The sequence below is a fragment of the Pristis pectinata genome, chromosome 4, assembly GCF_009764475.1.
Source record: "Pristis pectinata isolate sPriPec2 chromosome 4, sPriPec2.1.pri, whole genome shotgun sequence".
In the NCBI taxonomy this organism is placed as follows: Eukaryota; Metazoa; Chordata; class Chondrichthyes; order Rhinopristiformes; family Pristidae; genus Pristis; species Pristis pectinata.
This window is the reverse complement of record NC_067408.1, coordinates 83,681,979-83,709,006: the sequence shown is the minus strand read 5'-3', so window position 1 is coordinate 83,709,006 and position 27,028 is coordinate 83,681,979. Positions and strand designations below refer to the sequence as shown.

Below are 27,028 nucleotides of genomic sequence, written 5' to 3'. Positions count from 1 at the left end.
TAAAATTTCTAATGCAATGCCTACTTTTAAGCAACTTGGATTGAAGTTATTTTTCATGGATAGTGGGGCAAAATGTCCTGACACATTAAAGTTACCTTTATTTGCTGATTCTGGGCAGATTTAATAGATGAAACAATTAGGAAGAACCTGCTCTGAAAATTCTATTTGAAAGCGCCTGCTATAACCACAAGCAACATTGGTACTGCTGCAAATGTAATACCTATTGCGGCACAGTCCTTTGTGATATATTTTTTGCTGGGGGGCACTGCTAATTTTCAAGATATTTTATTCTGCAGCAAAATTATTAAAGCATGAATGACACTGGACAGCATAATTCATGACAGATGAAACCAAAACTCCAAGAAAAGCGCTTCTAATGGTCCCTTCAAACATTCTGAAATACAAAGAATCCTACAGATCAATACCATAAATTGAGCTATCCAATTGCTTGGAAAAGGCTTAACAGTTCAGGTATACAGGCTTACTTTCGGAGGCAACTATCCTTGCTGGCCAAGAGTGTACTGCTGCTGGAGATTCACGGTGTAGGAGATCATGGGATGATCATCTTAGCACAATTGATGTATTTGAGAGGGTAGGTATAAAATATTTCCTCTCATAGGGATAGTCCAGAAAATGGAAGCATAACATGAAACTAAGAGCTAGATCAATCAAGGTTGAAGTCATGAAGGTCTTCACGTAAAGAGTAGTGGAAATTTGGAGTATTTTCTCTCAAAAGGTTACTGAGGTTTGACCAGTCTGTCATTTCAAAACTATGGTGGATCGATTGTAGTTTGGCAAACATATTGAAGAATACAGAACCAAGAAAGGTAAATAGCCTTGAAATATTATAATCAAATGGTAGAACAAACTCAACAGGCAAATTACCTATTTCTGTTCCTTTGTAGCGGAGATGAAATTCTACTGATTTCCATCAGCCTCTCACTGCAATTCTGATGTAACCCATGTAGAATATTAGTCCATACTGAGTGACCTCATTTGATGACGTGTCTGGTGCAACGATCAGCCCCATGATCAAACAAGTAAATTGCATGGAGACATAAAAGACTGCAGATGTTGGAATCTGGAGCAAAAAAAACCAAACTGCTGGAGGGACTCAGTGGGTCAGGGAGCATCTGTGGAGGAAAATGCTTGAACTGCTGAGTCCCTCCAACAGTTTCTTTTTTGCTCTTTCAGAGCCAACCATTTTTGCTGGGTGCAGTAGACCCAGCAAGGCACACTATAGACTCCCTAACCTACTTGAAGCTTCTTTAAACATTACGTATAATTAACCTCTTCAGTAACTTCAGGGTGTGAGGTGAAAACTGAACAATATCAAAGGAAGCAGTTCTAGTTTGGTTGAGACCAAGAGCAAGTGCTACAAAACTGAAGGAAGCTTTTAAAGTGTTACATTGGATTTTTAAAAAATATATACATTCTAGGTTCAGTTCCAGCAGAACAGACAACCTGTGTGATCTGACCCCCCATAATATCAGGTAAAATGGCTTGTATTATTTTACAAATAATCCAAACTCTTTTAGAAATTGTATCTTTGTGCTATAGTATGTTATGTGCTTTCATTAAAAGCACATGAACCATTGAGATAAAACCAAACTTTTTTGATGCCTGAGGATTGAAATTCACAATTATGTGTCCAGTGTACAAATGGGAAATTAAACAAAATTGGGTCCCAAATGTAGGAGAGAATTTATATCTGTAGATGTTTCATATTATTGATCAATAGCAATCCATTCTCACACAGTGAACCAGATTTGTTTTTTTGAGAACAGTTTGATGCGCTGAATGATGAAACTAAAGCTATCACTGCAGAAAGCTGGTCTGATACTGCAGAAAAAACTGACATAAAGCATGAAGAGAAAGTCAGAGTCATTTGTTGATAAATAAATTCAAATAGATGGACTCAAGGCTTGTTGTACAGCCAGTGAAGTAAATGTTATACTTTTGATAACACTTTATTTTCTGTGTCAAATATAATTTAAAATTATTCTTACACTGCAGGATCACCCATAGAATAAAAAGGCAAACACTGTGTTATTCTGAATACTTTAAGTACAAATGAGCTCAGAAACCTGAACAGTGTCCATTATGTATGTAATTATCTTTCTCTGTAGTTATATAAAAATAGTTTACTCTTCATGGATGAACTTCAACAAGTAGAAGAACAAAATAATGTGAATTTTCAATTTGATTGCAAAGAATCATTGGAGCTCCTCTGACATTGCTTCGGTCACACCCTCCCCAAGTTTTTGACCTACTGAGTGCACCAGCATGCATCTTCAGGACCCCTTACACAGGCCCTGATCTCTGGGTAACTCTCATCTACCAGGTCCCAATTTCCAAATACTTGCAGATCAATCCCCCACCCCACATTACCATAATATGTTACACACAAAACCCAGATTTTTGGCACCCCTCCAGCCCCCAACCTTATGGAAAATTGCCCTTTCCAGATCCCAACTGAACCTCTGTTTGCATGTTCTCTCTCCCCACTAACTCTCTCAGCCAAATGTGGGAAGAAGTTGAGCAAAGATTGGTAGGACCTGGCACCTTAGATCGAGGTATTATTGATGTTTTCTAGGGCAGGCCCATGATCAAAATGCTTGTCAGTGCACTGTGCAATAATCCTACAGTAGTCTTTTAATGGCACTCAGGAGCTTCCAGGCCACTGTGTATTGATGTTTTACCAAAGGTAATCAGCCTGCTTTACATTTTGGTTATGTGATGATGTTTCTGATTTCCAAAATTTATAATTCTTCCCATTTAATTTGAACATAATTTTAAAAGTCATTAACAATTATGTTGCTTTCATTAGACTCAACAAATTTTAGTTGATTGATAGGAACAAAAGGCAATTCATGTCATTTCAACACAGGCACGCAAAACCAGCAATTTCACTGGTTCGGTCACCACACTGTGTTTCATAGTCTCAACTGGAGTATTGTTATGAGGTGTAATATTGCTTCGAGGTCATTGGCGGGAGGAAGGAAAGTAATTACTGAGTTCCAACCAGGAATGTTCTCAGAAAACAATGTTTCAACTAGCTGGCATTAAGGATAGAGCATGCAAACTGCAAATATACAAGAATCTATTAACTTTTCATGTCATTGACATAAAACAATGGACACAGAGATTATTTTGTTTGAATAAATTGCATTCAAATGAAGTGCAATGCGAGTTGTCATTTCTTTTTGCTGCTTAGAACGAAAAGAACACCTGTGTCACGTTCCCACATCAAGAGCCAAGTTATACCTGATAGGTATTTTAATGATCTTGTGCTGGGTATTACAAAAAGCAACATGAAATACTGGTTTGTACCTCAACATTATATTAATAACTACAGGCAGGAATAAAATCAGGTTCAGTGTCTTGCAGGATGATACGCAAGAACAAGATATATAAAGACCGTAAATTTTTATGTGCAGGATTATTTTTATTGGCACAACTTAATAGAAGTTACTATATTCAAACACTACTTAGTATTATGTGTCATGACACATTGTTTCTTTAAGTAAATATTTAATAGCCTATTTTAATAATGTGCTTTCAGTCAAAAGATCAACTTATTCTCTTCTGTGAAGGAAAGCCAATTGTTTTTCTCTGTGAATCTATAATGCCTAGCTGTATTTCTGGAATAAAATGTGACATCAAGTGCACACAAAGTCAATGAGATACAATGTTTCAGGTTAACTCATTCAAAGAGTTGGGAAAGAGATAGTGGATATATTACAGGTATTTGAAAAAAAATCCAAATTGTTGGCCAGGATTTTGCAGCTCATGGCAAGCCATAGACACTCACCCGTGATTTACAAGAAAAATCCTTACTTATATTGTGGAGATCCCAAAGCAACACCTTGTACTCACAGGCCAGCCCAACCACCAATGATGAGAGCCTTGCATGAGTAAATTACATCATATAGTGGGAGCAATAAAGACCCCTCCCCTTGATAAAACAACTGAGAAAACACAGGTGGTGACCTATTTGACATTCAGCTGTCAAAGATAGTTTATATTTCATGCATTACTGCCAATATTTCCCATTCTGAATTCATCTTCCCTTGGCCTTGAAACTAAAAATTGTGGTCACTTGAACAGATAGTGGTTTATTTTAAGAAATCTTTGTGGAAACAGCATATTACATTCTGCTGTAACATTTATCTCCATCTCCTCCAGATTTCTACTGCTGCAGCTTTATAACTAGTTGGCTGGGAAGTATACAGTAATAGCTGGGATTCTTATTCCTTGCTTGTTATTCTTCTGTTTTCTGTATTCTCTGTTCTCCACTCTGTGTCCTCAAGGATGCCATGACTGAGATTAAAGTTTATCCTATAATTCTGTGCTTATAGACACTTGGATCTTTTATCACCTTGCCACCATGTATTTCATGACATAAAATTTCAAACTATGAATGAATGACATAGAATTCATTTAATACTATTTATAAGTTGAGCAGTCAGAAGTTACAGTTAAATATGAAGCACTTCATGTTTCAGCCCTTGCCATTCAATAATAAATTTATCCATTATATGTGTGAGATTTTTAAGAATTTACCGTGTACAATATATGTTCAAACATTTAACAGTGGAAATTCTCAATGACAGCAACAATAGAACTATTTTGAACTACAAATGTTGACAGAGAAGTTTGGCTATTTTGTTCTGAATGTAATACAGCATTTTCAGGCATCATAATGCAATAGGTTTGAGCATGGCAGGCAGCTAGTCACACTGACGTACATACAATTACTGCTCATTTTCTTCCCATTTTAGAGCTTTTTAAATGTTAGCATTCAATAACTAAATTTATGTTAAAATTCAAAGAAATGTTACGGCTTAATAACAACTTCCCACTTTGAAAAGCAATTCACTCAAATGATTGCATTTTGAAGTGGTTGGTCCATGAGCAAGAAATGCATTGTGCCTGAGGAATTGCTTATTTTAACATATTGATGTAACAACAGACAGTTTTTTTTTGATAAAAGCTCAAATGTTTGAATATGGCACATTTATATCTCCACCTGAGGATGCCTAGAATGCTTTTGATAATAATTGCATAATATAACCTTTGTGCAATATCAATTAAATTTTAAAAAAAGTATTTGTAAAAATATCACATTTTCAGATTATTATTCCTTAACTGCAGAAAAAGAAATTTTAAATATCAAAAGGAAAGTAGGAAATAGGTCATTTTGCTTACTTTAGCCTAGGATTTGGTATTGATATTGGTTTATTATTGTCACTTGTACCGAGGTACAGTGAAAAACTTGTCTTGCATACCAATCGTACAGGTCAATTCATTACACAGTGCAGTTACATTGAGTTAGTACAGAGTGCATTGATGTAGTACAGGTAAAAACAATAACAGTACAGAGTAAAGTGACACAGCTACAGAGGAAGTACAGTGCAGGTAGACAATAAGGTGCAAGGTCACAACAAGGTAGATTTAACCAGATTAAATCACATTGATTCTACAATCCACAATAGCTTTGCTTACAAATGCTGAGAATAGTTTAAAAATATTTAATCAACATTGCCTCAACAGTTTATCAGCAAAGAGAATTACATACGTTTTGTGTGACTAAGTGATTTTTTGATATCAACTCTATGTCCTCACTCTAATTTTGTTATATTCCCTTCTTCTGGACTCACCCAAAACAGCCTCAGTAACTTCTTCCTATCTCTCTCTTTCTCTGTCTCTCTCTCAAAAACATGTAGTCTATGTAACTTGTCATCAAATGTTAACATTTTTCATGTGAATATCTTCTGGTGTATCTGCATTGTATCTTCCTTGGTGGTGCACAGAACTGAACGTCATACTCCAGATGGGATCAAACCAAAACCGTGGTTAAGTTGGAGCAGCCATTTTTTCCAGTTAAATAAGGCCCAAATTCTATTTGATGACATCAATTTATCCCTTCTGTCTTCCAACCTTAGCTATTGGCAGTTTTCCAATTTAAGAAATGCAAACCTGCTTCAAGTGTTATAAATGATCATAACTGAATTTTGGAGGTAGAGCACAACACTCTGTTGTTTTTAAACTTTACATTTAGTCCCTGTCAACTGGGAATGGTGCTCGAGGTAGCTAGCTTTGAATCAAAATTATAGATCTTTAACACATCTAGTTTCAATTCATTATCCAATTTATAGATCAATTTTTTTAATGCTTATAAGCATTTTCTGTTTTAGAAGTTGCAGACAATCTGAATATGTTTACTCTTCACAAGTTAGTAGTAATGTGTTGCACACATGCATCAAACTTCACAAACACTTCTGGTCAAACTTCAAACATTTGAGGGAGGTCAATACAACAGTAATTTTGTTTGCATAAATTAATGATTGTGACAAAATGGCCGAGATTGAGCTCAGAAATGATAAACATTACTCTTACCTGAAGGGGAAATATGTCTCCAATTTATGACAGGTTCTGGTCTTCCATTAGCTAAGCACACAAGAGTGACATTGCTGCCTTCATTGACGGTGATATTAGAAGAGATGTTGTAGATCTTTGGTGGAACTGTAGAGAAAAGCATATTGAAATCATAAAACAAATTTATAACACGTCTCTTTTTATTATCTCATATTAGCTTTACTGTCAGCCTACATTTTATATATAAATATTTGTAACAAATAGGTTGTCTGATTGTTTTCAAACCTAATTTTAAAATTAATTTGGTCTGCATATTTCAAAACATATTAATGAACTATATGCAAATTTTCCCCATCAAATAATTCTGTAATCTGCATTAAATTCCACCTTGCAACTAAAAGTTGAAGACACAATCACACAGCAAGGTATCCAGTTAAATCAGCTTTCTGCGTGTGCCTTCCATCTTTTCTCTTCCATGACTCGTGTGTTTAAATCATTGTCAAATAAATGGTCAGGAAAGTGGCCTAGAAATTCAAATGCATGTTATTTTAATCAGTGTAATGCAAATGAAAATCTGCCATTAGCAGAGGAGAAAGTCCAATGATTTCTGGATCAAATCGTATCACTCTAGAAATTCTCCTGGCAATTTTTCCCGTCATGAATCACGCTTGCTCAGATGTCTCATCTCCCATGTCACACCTGCAAGGAATAATGCAATTTTCTGTGCAGCAACCTTCCACTCTTTTCACAAGTACCCTAAGAAACTGGCTTTTGTTATTCACAGGTAGGACTGTCATTGGCTTCTCTTAAAACAACTATGTTTCAGTAATACCACTACAAATACATTCACTTTCTTTCAAATCCAACACACTCATCCCATTGGTAAAGGGGAGAGTCCAGATTTAAAGGACATTAAGATTACTTTTGTATGGCTGACTTCTTGTGAGATTTGGATGAAGCATGGGGAACTTGTCATGCCAATGTTTTATGTGCAGAAGCAAAATCCTTGCACTGTGGAAAACAGGATAAAGAATGACTGATATTATCCAACTAAAATATTTAATCTGATAACAGATTTGGAAGTTCTAAAACCTCAGTACATTTTTTTACTATTTTGTAAGCATTTCATTTTGCATTTCCACAGTCATATACTGAAGAAAGACCACAATCCCTTACACATTTTGAAAATGCAATAAATGATTCCATAAAATACTTGACTCAAAAAATGGTGTAGATCTGCACTTTCAAAAGATCTGTTAGGGATCCTGCAAAATTAACTCATGGAATGAATGTAAAATGTTTCTTTCTCATGCATTCCATTTTATTGGAAAATTTAACAATAGCCACATTAGTTGCATTCAGAATTTTATGTTAAAACTACAGTTCTGGTTTGAACATGTATGAATAGCTGACTTTGTTCACACTGGTCTGATGAGACGCTTCTGTGATTCTTATCTGCCAGAACAATTTGTCAAGAAGGCCCTGAGATGAAGCACATATAATTGAGCAGCATTCACAAGTGTCAGTTTCTCGAAAGTAACAATGTATTTTACAGAACGAGCAGGAGAGATTTACATGGCTTAATGAAAAGCAGAAACCTATTTAAATGAATTTTCACAATGATGTCCACTTACTTTCAACATTGAACAATAAATTTATAAATTAAGTGGATTTTATAGTGCTGCTAAAAGAAACAAATTATGGATAATACAACCCTGATATTGGTACTGTTTGGTTTCTTGCAAAAATCCACAAATTATGGATAGCAGCTGCATCAGGGATTATACCATAACAAACACCCATATATGCAGCTATTCCTCATCAAACATTGCAGAAAGATTGGATCAACAAATTCTTCTTCAGTAGTCTCTTAGGATCGAGAATGACTAGCTTGTGGGCTCGGATTTAGCTCACAAGGCCAGTGTGGGAACTGCAGACCCATTTTGAATAGGGCAGGTGGTGCCTCATTGGAACTCCATTCCCAAAGCATTGTGGGTATACCCACACCTTAAAGACTGCAGCAGTCAAGAGGCAGCTCACCAGTACATTTTCCAGGACAAATGGGAATGGCAATCAAAGGCTGACTCAGCCTGTGAAGCCCATATCCCTTGAATGAATTTTAAAAAAATTCAATTTTCAATTTTCATTTGAAATTTCTCCAGAGTGAGTTATTGGTGAGTAAAGAGGCTGAGGAATGATCTGTCTTGTACTATTCAGTTCTTAGATATCAGCATGCTGGGATGTTCTACTCTTGCAGCAAGAAAGAAACGACCAGCTAGTCTATGACTGCTAGCGGGCAGAAGCAGAAAGAAATAAAAAAAAGACACATTTGAAACTCAAGAAACATTTTCTCAATGATAAAGGGATTACAGTTTACATAACCCTACAATATAATTTTCAGTCATAAGAAAGGATTTTTGACTTTGTTAACGAGTTTATATCAAGAAAACTGCCAAGATAAGTAAATTGGTAACAGATTTACAAACAATAGTAGCAGGAGCAACAAATTTAAGGTCAGCCATCCAACCTTACGAAAGAAGCTAACAAGATGTCATCAACTTCATTTGTTATTGAGAAATGATCATATTTCAAAAGCCAACAGGGAATGCTCTGGTTGGAAAAATTGCAGTCAGAACTCTGTTCATAATGACATCTCATTCAGCTAGTTGCAAAAGAAAAGGGAAGAGAAGCCATAATTTTGAAAACCGTCTGTGAATCTTGATGGAGAAGTCTTTTGGAGATGGTTTCTCAGAGTGATCAATCTGGATGGTGGACTGAAATCAATAGGAATAGTTAAAGAAGCCATCAAAGGAACTCTGGCAAGTAATTAGGGAAATCAATTGAAGATTTAGCTCATCAATAAATTCTGACTGTTCAGGCATGTATACACTATATTAGAAGCTGAAGGCAGATAGCTTATTCTAGGTGAATATTAAGTGCATGAATTGATAACATCTGGGTTTACAATATTGACGTGCAACATTACTATGATCCATGGCTGTTTTAGATTACTCAAGGGGAACTACAAATTCAATTTGGCTCATAACTGCCAAACACAGCCCCGAAATTAAGATTTCATCGCCTCCCTCTTTTTATGTGAAATACTAAATGTACCTAAGCACAGTTCACAATTGAGTTTCTATAGTTTGTTTAAAAGTCACTTCCTCTTCAGTGCAGGCTGTCAGGGTATAAGAGATCACACATTTAATGTAAACTGCAAATTCACTGGAAAGGAAGAAAGCCATATTATTACATAAACTGTTCCACAAAATTGACCTTATTAACAGTGTCAAATTTCTCTATGTTAGTGTTAAAGACCGAAATATCATGTGTTTATTTTAAGAAAAAAGCAAAAATGTGCTCTGATATTAATTACCAGAAAATTCTGGAAATGCTTAGCAGGTCAAACAGCATCTGCTGAAAGAGAAACAGAGTTAACATTTCAAAAGGAACATTAGCTCTGTTTCTCTTTCCACAGATGCTGCCTGACCTGTTGAGTATTTCCAGCATTTTCTGTTCTGATTTCAGATTTACAGTATTGCATTTCTTTTAACCTAATGTGCTTTCTTTTTATTTTTAACACTTAAAAGGACAAAGCTGCAACATTGTGTTTGATTGCTCTTCGTAACTGTCCCAACTTCATCACATGTTTCCCAGTGAATTCTTCATTTTTTTGCACAATGTATTCAACTGAGGCAAATTCAATTCCTCTGTGGTGCAAATTCTTTCCAAATATACTTGCACCTTGTGGTGAATATTCTGTTTTTTTTAGTGCCAAAGGTTTTTTTTTGCCAAACAGTGGAGTTTCATGCTGACATGTGCTTTCCTAACTCTTGTAGCTCTCAGCAAACGGTTGAGGGAAACACTATCCTGAAACTAATGGAATGACATTTCCAAATAGGACCACCAGGATATGCAGGAGAGTATCAGACTGATATCAGCTCTCTATTCTCATGGCCACTGAGGCTTGAGTTATTTTTGCTTTTCAGGTCCAATTTTGGCAGCCATCTGTTCCAGTGCCAAATGATTGCTGCTATTTTTAGTCCCCTGCCTCGTGAGTTTGGTTAGTGAGCTTGGTTAGTGAGCTATGGCTGACCCAGTTCACCTAATTGTTCTTTAACCTCAGGAATGTAGGCCGATCTGAACTCAAGTAAAGAGCTATAACTAAATGCTGACGTGGAGGAGATTACTGGACGATAGCAGTATCAGTAACTCACAGTACTTTTGCAGTGATCCAAGACCTTGCAGCTCCCCAGCTATTTAATCTTTAAATATTCTTCAGACTGCTTGTTGAGATCGTGAGATCACTTAACAACTGGCATGCACAGCCTACAGTTTGTGTTGCTCAAAGTATTGCCATTTTGTGTGACTGGCTAGATGGACGGAGTGTCTTTTGTCCATTTAGTTTATATTTCACTGGGGAAGTTTGGCTGCCCAGTGATGCTGCTCTCTGAGAAAGGTGGTGAATAGAACATTCAGACTATTGGGACAGCATGTCCATGAGCCATATTTTTTAGGATCTGATGGCTCATTTAAGACCAGTTTTCCCAAGTGACCATCAACAGCACTTAAGACACTTATAGTGTCCCACAAATGTCTCACTTGGGATTAACCAATACATAAAGAGGCATCAGTAGGGTAGACAGTCAGAATCTTTTACCCAGGGGTGAAAAGTCAAGTACCAGAGGACATGCATCAAGGGTGAGAGGGGGCAAGTTTAAAGGAGATATGCAGAGCAAGTTTATTTTACACAGAGAGTGGTAGGTGTCTGGAATGGCCTGCCAGGGGGAGTGGTGGAAGCAGATTCAAGAGTGGTGTCTAAGAGACTGTTAGACACATGAATATGCAGGAAATAGAGGGAAACTGATCACGTACAGGCAGAAGAGAATTCATTTAATTCAGCATCATGTTCAACACAGACACTGTGGGCCGAAGGGCCTGTTCCTGTGCTGTACTGTTCTATGTTCTTCGTAGAACTCTTAACATTAGTCATTTTCAGCTCGTTAGTTTCTTAAAATTACAGAATGACAGAGGAGAGGATATTTGACCTATTGTGCAGTGTCATGTTTTTTTAAAGAGCTGTGCAATTTGTTCCATTTCCTTGCCTTTTCCCCGCAGCCCTTCAAATGTAATTTATCAAGTTCCTCTTCTAAAGTTATTATTGGATGTGATTTCACCATCCTTGTAACAAATGTGGCCTATGTAATGATGGTGTGGTATCATTTTCAGAATTGCACCTTTGTGAGCAGATGCTCTCTGTGCATGTATTTCTGTTTAGGGTGGAACTTACCAGAGCTCCCCTGTCCGCCCCTGGGGAGAAGCTGCCTGTCGAGATAATAGGGAGAACACATAAAAGCGAAATGCTGCTTTGTACAATGCAAGTACTTTTATAAAGGAAGAACTGTTATTTGTTAGCTCAAATCATAGCTACCCTCCATTACCTCAGTGAGTGAATGAAGGAAAATACTGAAACAAGTAGTGCATTCCAGATCATAACAATTCACTTCATGAAAGAAATCCTCTTTTCAACTTTTGACTCTTTTGTCAACGTACTTTCTGATAATCAACCCTTTGCCATTGGAAGCAGTTTCATGTATTTTTGTTCTATCAGAACCATTCATGCGATTGAATGTTGCTATCAAATATCCACTTGGCTCCTCTGCTCCAAGGAGAACAATCAGCACCACCTCATACCCCCACCCATAAGCTGCCATCTTCAATCCCTGGGACCATTCCTGTAACTTACCCCTGTACTCTTTAATGATTCCTTCCTAAATATCCTCCCTAAAATGTGTGGTGCCAGAACTGAACATTGAACTCCAGCTAAGGTTTAACCAGAATCTTACAAATGCTCAAATTATCTTCCAGATTGTTAGATCCTTTGCATCTGTTTATTAAACCTATGTTCCATTATTGTTTTTATCAGCCTTATCAACTTGTTATGCCCATGTGCATGTAATGCATAATTTATCAATTTGTGCATTTCTCTGATATGTTTGCCTGAAATCTTATGTTAATCTCATCAAATTTAGTATATTTCCACTGAGGATTTTAATATTTATAAGACCAATGTATTCTGATTGTTAAAAAGCATATTTGCAAAACGTAGAGATTTAGATGAAAATTATCGAACTTTCATGAAAGTAACATGATTCTCACTTTTTCATTCCATGATCCAATCACATATTTTGCAGTTTTACTTAATTTGATTCAGATTTCGAGTGAAGAAAACAAAACTGGATTTTTCAAAAGCAAAGAGCTGCTCCCAACACACAAGCTCACCAACAGCACACGACTGAGGTCTGACCATAAAAGGTAGCTTCTATCCAGTGGTGGGAAACTTGGTCCATCTCTCCTTCTGGTCAAAGCCCCTGGCCAGCCGAAACTCAAACATAAAGTTTCCTCCTCACAAATACATTTCTTAAAAACCCACAGGATCAAACTAAAAACATTCTCTGACCAGTGGCTGCATCTCATGTAACTTAATATAATAGCTTGACTCAAATCTGTTCAATATTTGAAATATTGTTATCATGGCACACATCATTCACTGAAATTAATTTTGTTGACTCCAAAGCAACATGTGAAACACTGAGTAACAAACAACAATAAACTCTATACTTTAATTTTTTTAACCATAATTTAGTTTAGTTTAAATTTCTGATTTGAATTTTATGTAAAAATTGATCTGAAATTTACTTTTGATTGTAAATTTGAAATCAATTGAAGGGGACATTAGAGTTCCCTTCTCAATTAAGGTTTATGCGAGAGATTGCTTTTTACCCATTCGTTCTTTCATGTGATGTGGATATCACTGGCAATGTTGGCACACATATACCCCTAAACTGAGAATCAACCAGATTGATGGTTCTTTCAACTAGACCAAGTAAAGAAGACAGATATCCTCCCCGGAAAAATATTAGAGAACCATGTGGGCTTTTGCAACAACAGAGATTAAGGATTTACTACTGTTCACATTGTTTGATAGACTTACTGTTACCAAGACAAGCTTTTTATACAAAAAAAATCAGATTTACTTAATTACTGGAACTTAAATTCCTCAGCTACCCATGTGGGGTTATGGTGCTGTTACTTCACCAAATGCAGAATCACTTTGTCAGTGGAAATAAATCATAAAGCAATAAGTGCAAGACAATTTTATGAGCAACTGAGGATGTTTTTTTTTCATTCAAGGGTTATGGGCTTCGCAGACTGAGTCAGCCTTTAATTGCCATCCCTAATTGCCCTTGAGAAGGTGGCAGTGACCTGCCTTCTTGAACCACCACAGTCCTTGAGATGTGAGTATGCCCACAATGTTGTTAGGGAGAGAGTTCCAGGATTTGATGCAGCAATGGTGAAGGAATGATGAAATATTTCCAAGTCAGGATGGTGTGGGGCTTGGATGGCAACTTCCAAGTGGTCGTGTTCCCATGCTTTTGCTGCCCTTGTCCTTCTCGGTGGTAGGTGTGGAAGAAGTAGGATTTCAAAACAAGGCCACTGAGTTGCAGCAGTGCGTCTTGTAGATGGTACAAACTGCAGCTACTGTGTGTCAGTGATGAAGTGAATAAGGTGCCTATCAAGTGGGCTGCTATGTTTTGTATGGTGTCAAGCTCCTTGAATGTTGTTGAAGCTTATCCAGGCAAGTTGGAGAGTATTCCATCACACTCTTCAATTGAGCTTTGTAGGTGGTGATCAGGCTTTGGGGAGTTAGGAGATGAGTTCCTTGCTTCTAACCTTCTCTTGTAGCCACATTGTGTGTGTGGCTATTCCAGTTCAGTTTCTGGTCAATGGTAAACTCCAGGATAGTGGGGGATTCAGTGACAGTAGTGCCATTGAATGTCCGTGGCTGATAGCTGGATTTCCTCTTGTTGGATATCATTACATCATTAATTAGTCTGTTAAAGTTTGGAAAATATTGTCTTTCATTCAGTGACAGTGTTATCAATTTGATGGTTCAGCAAAGACAGGTGTGTATTAGTGCATTTCTTTTGTGTAACAATGTTAAAGAAACGAACACTTCCACAATGGTGGAATATTTCTGACCAAGGAAGACTCCTGCCATCTGATTCTCAACATTGCTTTAGTTATTCTTAAGAATATCAGATGAGATGTTTAAATAATCCATTCCTTGGTGAAGTCCAAAGCTACATTTACTTGAAAGCGATGGTGCAAGAAAGTGTGTACTGTTCAAACGGATTTCAAAACAAAGCCACTACCATTGATATTACACTGGAAATGAAAATAGGAAATCCCACTATTATGGTCTTAATGAGAAGATAAGCACAAACATAAGACTTAGGTTAAAAAGCTTCCAAAGGGAAGTTCCTTTGCAGTGTTGGAACATGAGAATCGAAGAAATAGAGCAGGAGTAGGCTATTCTATCCCTTGTTCTTTCTGCTCCATGGCTTATCTTTTATCTTAGCATCATTTTTTTTAAACACTGACCCCATATTCCTCGATCCCCTTAATATCCAAAAATCTATCAATCTTTGTCATGAATATACTCAGCAATGAAGCCTCCACAGCCCTCTTGGGTTGAGAAATCCAAAGATTCAGTACACTTTGGATGAAGAAACTTCCCCTCACTTCTGTCTTAATGGCTGACCCCTTTTTTGAGTGTGACCCCTGGTTCTAGTGACTCCAGCTAGGAGAAACATTGCCCCTGTATTGACTCTTAAAGCCCCATGGGAATTTTGTATGTTTTAATGATATTTATATTTTATATTCCCTAATGACATAGAAAGAGGCCACTCAACCCATACAGTCTAGACCCTGCATCCCATTCTCTCTTGAATGCTGATTAACTTCCCTCTGATTCTCCTACCACCCAACTACACCATGGGCAATTCACAGTATTCAATTAACCAACCAACAAACACTTAATTAAGATACGGGGAAAAACCCACATGTTCACAGGGGAAGATATACAAACTCCACACAGGCAGCACTGGAGTCAGGATTGCTGGAGCTGTGAAGCGGCCTGAAGATTACCTCTTATTATTTTCAATTTTTGAAAATATAGACCCATTATACTTCATCTCTCCTCACAGGTTAAACTGCCCATCCCAGGAATCAGTCTGGTGAATCTTCACTCTATTGTGAGCGTATCCTTCTTTCAAAAGGGAGACCAAATCAGTATGAATCTGTACAAGCCACCCCAGTACCCCACAAAATTGCTGTAAAACACCTTGAAATAAAGGCCAACATACCACTTGCCTGTTCAACCTGCATGATCTTTCATTGATTCCTGTGCACGGGTACCCAGATCCTTCTCAATACATTTCAAGTCCTCACCATTTAAAAAAGCATTCTGCTTTTTAATACTTTTCTACGTGATCATATTCCATCTGCCATGACCTCGATCATCCACTGTCCAGTACAGCACAGGAACAGGCCCTTCAGCTCATGATGTTGTGCCAAACTAATTAAACTAGTAATTAAATGCCTAAGCTAATCCCTTTTGCTTACACAATGTCCATACCCCTCCACTCTCTGCACATTCATGTGCCTATCTACGAGCCTCTCAAATGCCTCAATCATGTTTGCCTCTTCTACCACCCCTGGCCATGTATTCCAGGCACCCACCACTCTCTGTGGAAAAACAGATGCCCCGCACTTCATTTTTGAACTTACCCCCTCACTTTAAATGTATGCCTCCTAATACAGGACATTTCAACCCTGGGAAAAAGATACCAGCTCTCTACTCTATCTGTGCCAGTCATAACCTTATAAACTTCTATCAGGTCTCCCCTCAGTCTATGCTGCTCCAGAGAAAACAACCCAAGTTTGTCTAACCTCTCGTTATAGCACAGGCCCTCTAATCCAGGCAGCATCCTGGTAAACCTCTTCAGCACCCTCTCCATATTCCTTAAGTCCTCTCTCTCCACATTCCACATTGCTGCCAACTTTGCATCATCAGCAAACTCCGAAATACGGGTTGAAACTCTCTGGTTCAGCATTCTGAGGTCAGGCAATTCTTGTGGTCTGGCAAGTTTTGAATCTGTCAGACAGATCTGAACAAATTAACTAATTCTAAGATCTGAAATTAACTCAGATCTGTGCTACCCTGCAACTACTTAACCTACCAGTGCAACTTCTGTGATCTCAGTTAACTGCATTTCCAATTTACGGAAACTTCAGGTTATAGACAGCTCTCAGAACCCTCCAGCTTCCCCATTTCCCATAACAGTCTCCCCATATTTAAAAAGAACAGTTCTGCACAGAGGAAGCCGATCAGGGGCAATTTCTGTGGTCCAGCACCAGTCAGGTTTCAAGGGTACCGGATAAATGAGTTTCAAGTTGTATTACATTTGGCCTCCTCATCTAAATCTTTTTTATTGTGAATAGCTGGGGCCCAGCACAGATCCCTGCAGTGCCCTATGAATCACAGCCTCCCAACCAAAAAATGACCTGTTTATTTTTATTCTCTGTTTTCAGTCCATTAACCAATTGAATTGTGTGCCAATACATTACTCCCAACCCACGCTCTAATTTTGTTCAAGAACCTTGTGTCACATCCTATCGAAGGCCCTCTGAAAGAATAAGTATGCCAGAACCATTGGTTCCCTTTTATTTATTGTGCTAGCTATAACTTCAAAACTTCTAACAGATTCATAAGATTCTCCTTTCATAAATCCTCGTTAATTCTGTCCAATCCTATTATTACTTTCTAAGTGCCATGTTACGAGTTCCTTAATAATAGATTCCAGTACTTCTGCTACTTGGTTGGAATTGGTTGGAGAATGTGAAAATTAGAAGCATGAACTGACATTATTCATGTGCATGTGTGCCTTACGAGACATTCATGGAGTGGCATTAGCAGGCTGCCAAGAGAATATAAGAGAAGTGAAGCAAGGAAATTACAGCTTGAGTAGAGTGCTTATGGTGCAGAAAGTCCTTGTAACATGAATACTTCTCAAAAAGGACATAAAATAGCAATAGCCAGGGGCTAACATGCAATTACAAAACTATTGGATGAATTGCATAGTTTTACAGGAGTAACATGTCTCATTCATCTTTAATTACAATCAAGAGACAGGCATTCAGGTCTTCCGACTTGGTTTCTATTACTTGAACATGAGAAATCATATGTATCCTGAAGCAGAATTGGGTTTCAGAGATGACAGTTTTTTATGGTGTCGTTCTAAGTGAGATGAAGCACAGAATAGGTCAAATGCTCTGAACAAACCATTGATAGTATATCATGCTGGAAACGGTATTTCAGTACCCCTAGATAATAACATTTTATGTGTGACTAATACGGGGCAAGATGGAGTAAGTGCCAAGAAGTCTCCACTAGTAGGAGGATCTCAAACAAGGAGATATAATTACAATTGAGGTACTTGGCAACTTGTTCTCACGGGGGTGGTGAATCTCCAGAGTTCTCCATGCCAGAGGGTTGTGGAGGCTAGATCAGTGCAGAGTACTGAAAGAGGAAGTAGATATATTTTTGAAAGATTTGGAAATCAAGGGCTATGGGGAACTGGCACAGAGAGATAAGGCAGATCAGTCGTGATCCTACGAATGATGGGGCAGGCTTGAGGGGTCAAGTGGCATTCTCCTGCTCCTTTTCTTTATGTTCTTATTCTTGCATAAATAACTAATGTGGAAGATGATATAAATATCGAAAGGAGGAGTTATAACATTTTCCTTTTAATGATTGGCCAGCCTAAAAATAATCTTATAAGACAATGGTGATAAATAAAACTTCTTATGGAAAATGCAAGAATCATATATCTTCTTAAAAGATGTCCAGCTACAATAAGCTTTTCTGACATAATTTCCATCAACATGGTTCTGTTCCCATAGTAGAACCTAGATTGATTTATGGAAGTAAAGATATTCCTCTATTCAGAATAAAATGAAGCATGGCATAGGTCATATGCTCTGTACAGATCACTGATGGTGAATTATATTGACTGCAAATTATATTGGCAACTGTACTTCAGTACACCTTTATCATAATTTGTTTATCATGACTACTAAAGAATCAGCAGGCTTCAATAAATACTACCACTTCACAATAACTAAAATGTTGTTCACAAATAATGATCACTGAGAGGGAATACCTTGGAGCAAAACAGATAATAATGAATGAATTCCTATTTTAAATTTGGAAGTAAACAAACTTGGCCCAAACTTTGCTGTCCAAATAACCATAAGGATAATAGTGCTCAAGTGTAGAGGCTTCAAGTAAGAGGTAGATTGGTGGCAAATATCTGCAAGTTAATCATAGAGATGCTCCATGAAAACAACATTTTGTGCTTGACTCGCTAATAAAATAAATTTCAAGGTTCAGCTCTATTTGTACAATAGATATTACACAAACTTGCTGCAGAAAGTTATGCCTTGTCCACTTCAGTCTACATACTTTTAATAAAGTGATACATGGATTACTGTTAATCAACCTTTTTGACACTGAAATTTAACCCCCCATAGACACATTAGTTGAGTTATTCATTGCTAGAGATTTTAAAAATGTCTTGTTCTTCTTTCTTAATTCCATCTTTCTATCATCTTTATTCATCTTACTATAACTGATTTGACATTGAATTCACCCACTTTAGTTCATACCTACTTTTCAGCCCTGGCCCTTTTTATCTTTCATATTCATTCTGAGTGGTAAAGGAGGTTAACAGTTGCTTTCCCTGTCTATTCATGTCTATGCCATCCAGTTTCTTTCTGTTATTAGCTGGCATTTTGAACAATATCACAAAAAATTGCAAATTATCTATGCAAGCAACAGCAAACCCATGATAGGATATTGTTAGACTCACTCTTGCTAATAGACCAAACATCAGTAAGCATTTTGAATTCACCATGCATGTCCCTGTATACTTTCTGCCCTTGTTGTATATTTTAGTTAAAACTATTGCAAAAAAAAAGACTGCTCCTCAACTTCATGGCAAGACTTGATCCTGCTCTTTGAAGAAAGGTGGCCCATTGACGCTGACAATATCAGATTACAGGTGATGCACTCTCTGTCAACAGAAGCTCGACCTCACATGAAGAATAAGATATCCTTTGGGAAGGGATGTGGAAGAGTTAGTGGTAGCTGTTGGTTTGGTTGGACCATCCATAGCTGTTTGCAGGTACCTTCCAAACACCAAATGCAGGCAACATACAGATCACCTTAAAGTCCGTGAGGTAAAGTGCAGTTTCTCATGCTTTCTTCTTCCTTCAGATAATGCAAAACAAATACTTTGAGGATGAGGGTGCATCAGGTGAGCAGCCTTTCACCATTCCCCAACCAATCACATCCTCACGTATCAATGATACTCATTCATCAAGCCAAGCAAATTCACTTAGAGTGTTGAGATAATTTGCAGATTTTTTTCACTCTCCAGGTCGTTTACAGCACACGCAGCCCAGAAGAATGAAGGATGAAAATAGAACTTAACAATGTATACTCTGCAAAAAGTAGTGAGTATAGCAGCGATTCTCCGGAGATCTGTGTTCAGTCTGGGCACAGAGATCTTTGGAGCACTGCTATGGAGTAATACTAACATGAAGCAGACATAAAATAAACACTTCTCTGTCCACTGAGAGTAAACAGGGAGCAACCAATGTTTTTCAATCAAGGAAACTCACCCAGTATCTAATTTTCAAATAGTACCATTGTGATATCATTGGAGCAGTGCAATGGAGGCGATGTGAATGATCATCACTAAGGACCCAGAAAAACTATTCAATGTGATGGAGTGCTCTCACCACCACCCATCCCTCACCCTCCTCCACCCCCCAAACACACTCATGGCTCATTCCTGCAAATGCCTACCAAGAATGTAGAGCACAGGCTCCATTTACCAGGACTGTTTGGAATAGAATTTGGGCTCAGCACTTTTTGATGCAGGTGGAATGCTGGCATGAAATGAAAATTTGGTTCCACACAGACATATCAGATCACTCCATTAATAATTATTAACTCATGCCTGTAGTTCAGTTACCAAGCAAATCATAGCATACAACTTTTTCTGCAAATTAAGCATTTGGAGAATATATAAAATCAAATTAATGAATAATTTACAAAATATTTAATAATGTGCATAATAACACAATTAGACATAGTTAAACAGTGATATGTAATTATTAAGGTGTCTCTGTTCAACACAATAAATTCTAGTACTGTACTTTTCTTTACACTTCACTGAATACCTCATTAGGTGGCAAATATCTATAACTCACTAAGGAAAATGCAGCAGGAAATACATTTGGATAAATAGAACAAGCTTCCAACCAGAAAAAAAATCTGTGGAAATGCAGCTGCACATTGACAATACTTCAAATATTTCTGCAAGAAATATCCTAAATTTATTTATCTGTCAATGCAATCTTTGGCAACACACAATAGACCAACATCATCATGAAATGTGACATGGATAACATGAAAATATACCATAATTTTTTTTTGCTGATTAGTGCCCTGTTCCAGTGATGCTACTTCTAGGTATTGGTGCCAACTCTCATCATCTAATCAGTACTTAGCATAGAGCAGAAGGTATGCATTGCATATATTTCCTTTCTTGCTTTATTCAGTTTTCTTTTAATTTCAATGGACTAGGTATCCATCCAATACGTCTATTCCACCAGGAATTTAAGGTGACATGTGTCTGAAATTCCAGAACATTAACCAAATGAGATTGTCCTGTAGTTATGCCCATGGCAGGACATTTTAAAATATGCAACATGCAATCTCAATGGAAGATTTTCGCTGATAGCCTGGGGCCTGTTTCATCTAACGACCAGGATCTTTTCTTGTTAAGATTTTCAATTCCCAGGTAATCTAATGGGATTATTTATGTATCTCAAAAAGTTATGCTTGCTATTCTTGTTTGTGTGATCTCAGTTCTACTTTCATGCATTAAATTAAAGTTATTATTGTTTGAATTTCTAAAGTGCTATGACTGAAATAAATCAAAAGTCACGTCGACAATCCTTTATAAGCCTGCCACTGGATAAGCATGAGAAGAAAGTTATAAATTCTGCTGGTTACAGACTAGAGATTTTTTTCTCTTGATCTTATAAGTTATAGATCCCTGTCATTCATTCCACCATCCTCACAAGTGCTGAGGGCAGCTTAATACAAGTTCTACCTAATGTCCCACATTGCCAGTAGCACTGAAGATCAGAAAGGAGTTTCTGAATTGTATTCAGGAAAATTTCCTTGATCAGTATGTTTCTGAACTAAGCAGTGGAATGTGGCATTGCTGAACAGTGCTGAGAGATAAGGTGGGACATATGGAGTAGGTATCAGAGGGGAAACATCTTGAAAAAGTGTTAGTAACATCATAACATTTAGAAAAGCAATGGAAATAACACAGACCTCAGCAAGGTTGAAACAGTCACTTGGGAAGGGCAAATTTCCAACAGACATACCCAAGTAAATTGGAATAAAAGTTTAGGAGGCAAAATGGAAATGCTTCAGCAAAAGGACAGGTCCATTCACATGAGTAGAAGAGTCAGGAAATTAAAGCCAGAACTCCATGGATGAGCAAGGCAGAGAATTAAAAAAAAGCAGAAAATAAGAAAAAACACGACAGATAACAGATTGTTATCACAAGTGAGAACCAGGCCAATTACATAAGGTTGAGGGTAAGTAAACGCGTAACTAAGAGAGGCAAAGAGAGACCAAGTGAAAAGATTGACAGAAAAAAAATAATAGGGAATCCAAAATGTCTTCATCAGTATGTGAACAGGAAAAGGATTGGAAGGGAAGCAGGGCAGGTCAGAGACCAAACATGAGATTTACTAATGGAAGCAGAGAGCATAGCTCTGATACAAAACAAATTAGATAAATCTGGACTGAGGAAGATGATACTGCTGTACAGACCAGATTTGGATGCAATACTCCAGTTGTAGCCTGGTTAATTTTTTTTAAAGTTTTACTGTTAACTCCCTCATTTTGTGCTCTTTGTCTCTATTTCTTATGAATCTGAAGAGCCCATTTGCTTCACTAACTGCTCTCTCAAAATGTCTTACCATGTGAAGACGTTTGCCTGTGCACACTCAAATCCCCATTCCTGCAAACTTTTCAGAACTATTAGTTTAATCTGTATTGTACCTCCAAATTCTGTCAAAATGCATCATTTGTAATAAATTTAATATATCATACATTTGCCCAAATGACAGGCCAGCTGTGTCTTATTTGCAGTCTATTAAGATGAACTCATGGCTTAACCACAACTTGAGGATTTGCAGATTCTGAAAGTTACTCTGCACACAGTTATAAGTAAAAAAAACAATGATCCCAGCATAACCGCCCAGAAAACATCACAGTCCAACTTCCTTCAATCTAACAAAGTTATTGTAACCTTTTGTTTTTTGTCCTTAAATAATTTATTCATTTTACTAATGACCCTTTTATTCCATTTTGCAAGCCAGTACTCATGTGGGACTTTGTCAAACGTGTTTTGAAAATCCACATGAGATCTACTGCAATCCCTTTACCAATCTTCACTTTTATCTCATTAAAACATATAGTGTGAGCAAATATGTTTTACCTTTAACAAACTTACATTGCCTCTCTTTTGTTAATATAAATTCCTTTATACACCAATACATTCTTTCCCTGATTTCCCTTAGGACAGGTCCACAGGTTAGGGCTCTAAACTGGAGCAGGGCTAATTTTGGGGGAATTAGGCCGGATCTACCAGAGGTCAATTGGGTGAGCCTGTTTGAATGGAAAGGAATGAATAGCAAGTAGGAGGTTTTTAAGAGTGTGACATCAAGAGTCTAGGTGCAGCATGTTTAGGGAACCTTGGCTGATGAGGGACATTGAGGCTCTGGTCAAGAAAAACGAGGAAGCATTCAATAGGTTTTGGAGGTCAGGGAGGAGTGAATCCCTTGATGACGATAAAAACTTAAGAGGGAAATCTGGAGGGCAAAGAGAGGGTATGAGATGGATCTGGCAGGTAAGGTTAAGTCATATCGACCAAGAAAGAACTGCAATGATAATTAGGCCAAGGAACGACAATTATTTTCTTCCAAGCTCCCCAACTCTAAAGTTAATGAATGAGTAAATGCAATGTTTTTTAAAATCTGGAAATGGGAATTTGGGACAAAATTTCATCAAGCAGGTAGGCATATCCTGGAGCCCACAATATTTAGAAAATATCCATTAATATTTTCAGCAATATGCACCCGTGGTTTTCCCAATGGACATGCATTTTTCAGGACTACTTAATTTAGAGGTGGCTGATAAGTCATAACGGTTCCTGCAAAAAGAAGCCTAACACTCTTTATACCTTCCCTGCTTTGTGTAAGTTTGGATGAAACACACGGAGAACTGGCCCTTACTCATTGATGAGGCTAAATCAAAAGAAAGTTGTATTGATTTTCGAATGACCCGAGTGCATGTATGAGGCAATAAAAAGGCTGATACAGTTTAAATATCACTCAGTATGGATGGGATGAATCCTAGCTCGGTTGCTGAGGGAAGTGAGATGGAGATTGCAAGAAGGTTTGCCATAATTTTTTAACACTCCCAGGTACACAAGAGGAGCCTGAATAAATTTAAAAATTTAATTGCGATGCCCTTGTTCAAACGGAGATGTAATGACAAGCCTGACAACTACAGATGAGTGGCAAATAGATTTCAATACAGATAAGGGGGAGGTGATGCATTTTGGAAAGTCAAACCAGCTTAGTATGAATACCATGAATAGGGAGTGTAATGGAACAGAGGGACCTAGGAGTACAAGTGCAAAGTTCATTGAAAGCAGCGTCACAGGTAGACAGGGTGGTGAAAAAGGCGTTTAGCACACCTGCCTTCATCAGTCAGGGCATATAGTAGAGGAGTTGGGACATTATGTTGCAGTTGTACAAGTCGTTGGTGAGGCCGCACTTGGAGTACTGTGTATAGTTTTGGTCACCCTGTTATTGGAAAGATGTGGTTAAACTGGAAAGAGTGCAGAGAAGATTTACGAGGATGTTGCCCGGTCTAGAGGGCCTGGGTTAAAGGAAGAGGTTGGCCAGGCTCGGTCTTTATTCCTTGGAATGTAGGAGAATGGGGGCGACCTTATAGAAATGTTTAAAATTATGAGAGACATAGTTAAGGTCAACTTTTCCCCAGGGTAGGGGAATCCAAAACTAGGGGGCATTAATTTGAGGTGAGAGGGGAAAGATTTAAATGGGACATGAGGGGCAACTTTTTCATGCAGAGGGTGGTGAGTATATGGAATGAGCTGCCAGAGGTTGAGGCAGGTACAGTAGTATCAGTTAAGGAGGACTTGGATAGGTACATGGAGGGGCGGGGCTTAGAGGGATATGGGCTGAATGCAGGAAATTGGGACTAGCTGGGTGGGCACCATGGTCGGCATGGACTCATTGGACTGAAGGGCCTGTATCTGTGCTGTATTGCTCTGTTACTCTATGATTATTTCCCCACCACCATCTTTAGTTGTCAGGCTTGTCATTACATTTCTTTTTAAACAAGGGTATTGCAATTAATTTTTTTTAACTTAATCAGGCTCCTCCTGTGTATCTGGGAGTGTTAAAACAATTATGGCAAACCCTCCTGCAATCTCCATCTCACTTCCCTCAGCAAATGAGCTAAGATTCATCCCATCCATACTGAGTGATATTTAAACTTTATCGTTTTTTTTACTGCCTCATGCAAGCACGCGGGTCATTCCAAAATCAATGCAACTTTCTTTTGATTTAGCCTCATCAATGAGTTAGGGCCAGTTCCCCCTGCGTTTCTTCCAAACTTAGACAAAACAGGAAAGGTATATAAAGCGTTAGGCTCCATTTTGCAGGAACTATTACGACTTATCAGCCACCTCTAAATCAAGTAGTCCTGAAAAATGTGTGTCCATCGGGAAAACCACAGGTGCATATTGCTGAAAATATTAATGGATATTTTCTAAATATTGTGGGCTCCAGGATATGCCTACCTGCTTGACGAAATTTTGTCCCAAATTCCCATTTCCAGATTAAAAAAACATTGCATTTACTCATTCATTAACTTTAGAGTTGGGGAGCTTGGAAGAAAATAATTGTCGTTCCTTGGCCTAATTATCATTGCAGTTCTTCCTTGGTCAATATGCATCAAAACTTTATAAAGCAATCTGCACAACCATTATTTTTAATTCACTTCAAACTGTAATCTTACCAGTTCACCATCATCCAACAGACATGGGCTGGAGTTTAAAACAGCTGAAATGTTATTCTCAGAATTGATGCTAAATAATAGAGATCCATTTTGAAATGTTAAGTAAGGTCCATATCTTATGTGTTGACAATCATAAATCCTTTGATAAATGTCACTTATCTCTGCAATGTTCCATATTTTAGTCACTGATGACTCAGTTACATGGTTTGGAATGCAAGCAGTCACATGGGCATGGGACATGAACTATCCTTGAGTGAGCAGGAGGAGGGACAGATCATGATCCAGTCTCTAATACAGGAAGACCAAAGGGGAGAAAAAGACTTCATGCTGTGATCTGACAAGATAAGGAAAACAAGAAAAAGCATATATCTACCTTTACCCCAAAAAAACATTCAAGGTCTACTTTCACCACCCTTTGAGGAAGAAAAGCATTATAATTGACCTAGATATAATCAGGTTGCCTCGTGAAACAAAACACAACATTTTGGAGTATTTACAGCAAAATCAGCAGGCAAATAACAGACATTTTTAAATCAATTCAATTGTTTCTGCTTGGTTGCAAGCAAGAAACCTGAAAAGCAGTGCAGTCCATGGAGAAGTGAGCAGGACATTTGTATTTACACTATATATAAACGGAAATCTCATGGTTTTGTCAGCTACAAAGTCCCAGCCAATATGGTCTTGGTATGGAATTACATCTCTCCTTCCAGAGAAAACATTTATACTAATGTGTAGTGCAATGAGGGATTATTGAGGTTTGGCAATGAAGCTAAATTGTCCAGCAATTTTTAATAAATCTATCATGGTTTGTTCCAATAAAATATTCAGTTGGCTTTAAGTCCACTGCTCTCTTTCCTATGACATAAAAAGCCTCACAGTTGGATGTCCTGTCTGTTAATCTGTCAATGGTGTCCTGTCAGGTCAAGTGAAAAAATGAGGTGCCTCTTCCAGCAGACCTTAATGGCCAGGTTGATGTGATGTGCTCCATGGCTTGGCAGTCATGACCACAATCACACTTTGGGATATAGCACATCTTCCATTTGTGAAGCACGTGGCCATTTTATCCATGACCGATGTGATTCTGGTGGGACTACTACAGTCATTGAAGCAGTTGAAGACAGGAATCTCTATTGAGGGGAGAATGATGAAGTACACGCTTCCTGGAATGGATGCATCCCTACGTTCCTTCCATCTGCATAGTTAGTTAATGGCCACAGTTTTGTGGCTGCAGGTTTCCCAGATTGACATGTAAATATAAGAATATACATATAATAAAGGACTAAAATACAGTTAAGAAATGAGATAGGATACACTGAATTTCTATTATTTCAAAAGTTAACCATCATTGAATTAGCACATTATTAGGAATAACTTTGTTTGATGCTCATTAGTCTTTTTTGATCTTTCATTACCAGTAACAGCTAACAGATATTTTCCAAAAGGAAAGAACTTAAAAAGAGAACCCTTTTGTTCAGCCTCACTCAGCCCATAATGATTTTCTAAAAACAACTCTTATGCTCATTAAGAGCAAATTTG

General features: G+C 37.7%; 1 protein-coding gene across 6 annotated transcripts in view; it reads right to left on the bottom strand.

Annotated features, from left to right (window-relative positions):
- lsamp (limbic system associated membrane protein) overlaps positions 1-27,028 on the bottom strand; it is a 1,650,453-nt gene that overhangs the window by 219,295 nt on the left and 1,404,130 nt on the right. For all 6 annotated transcript variants that reach the window (XM_052013654.1, XM_052013653.1, XM_052013652.1 and 3 more), the window contains one exon: positions 6,403-6,528. In XM_052013654.1, coding sequence (XP_051869614.1) covers positions 6,403-6,528 — 126 coding nt within the window. The remainder of the gene's footprint in view (positions 1-6,402; positions 6,529-27,028) is intronic.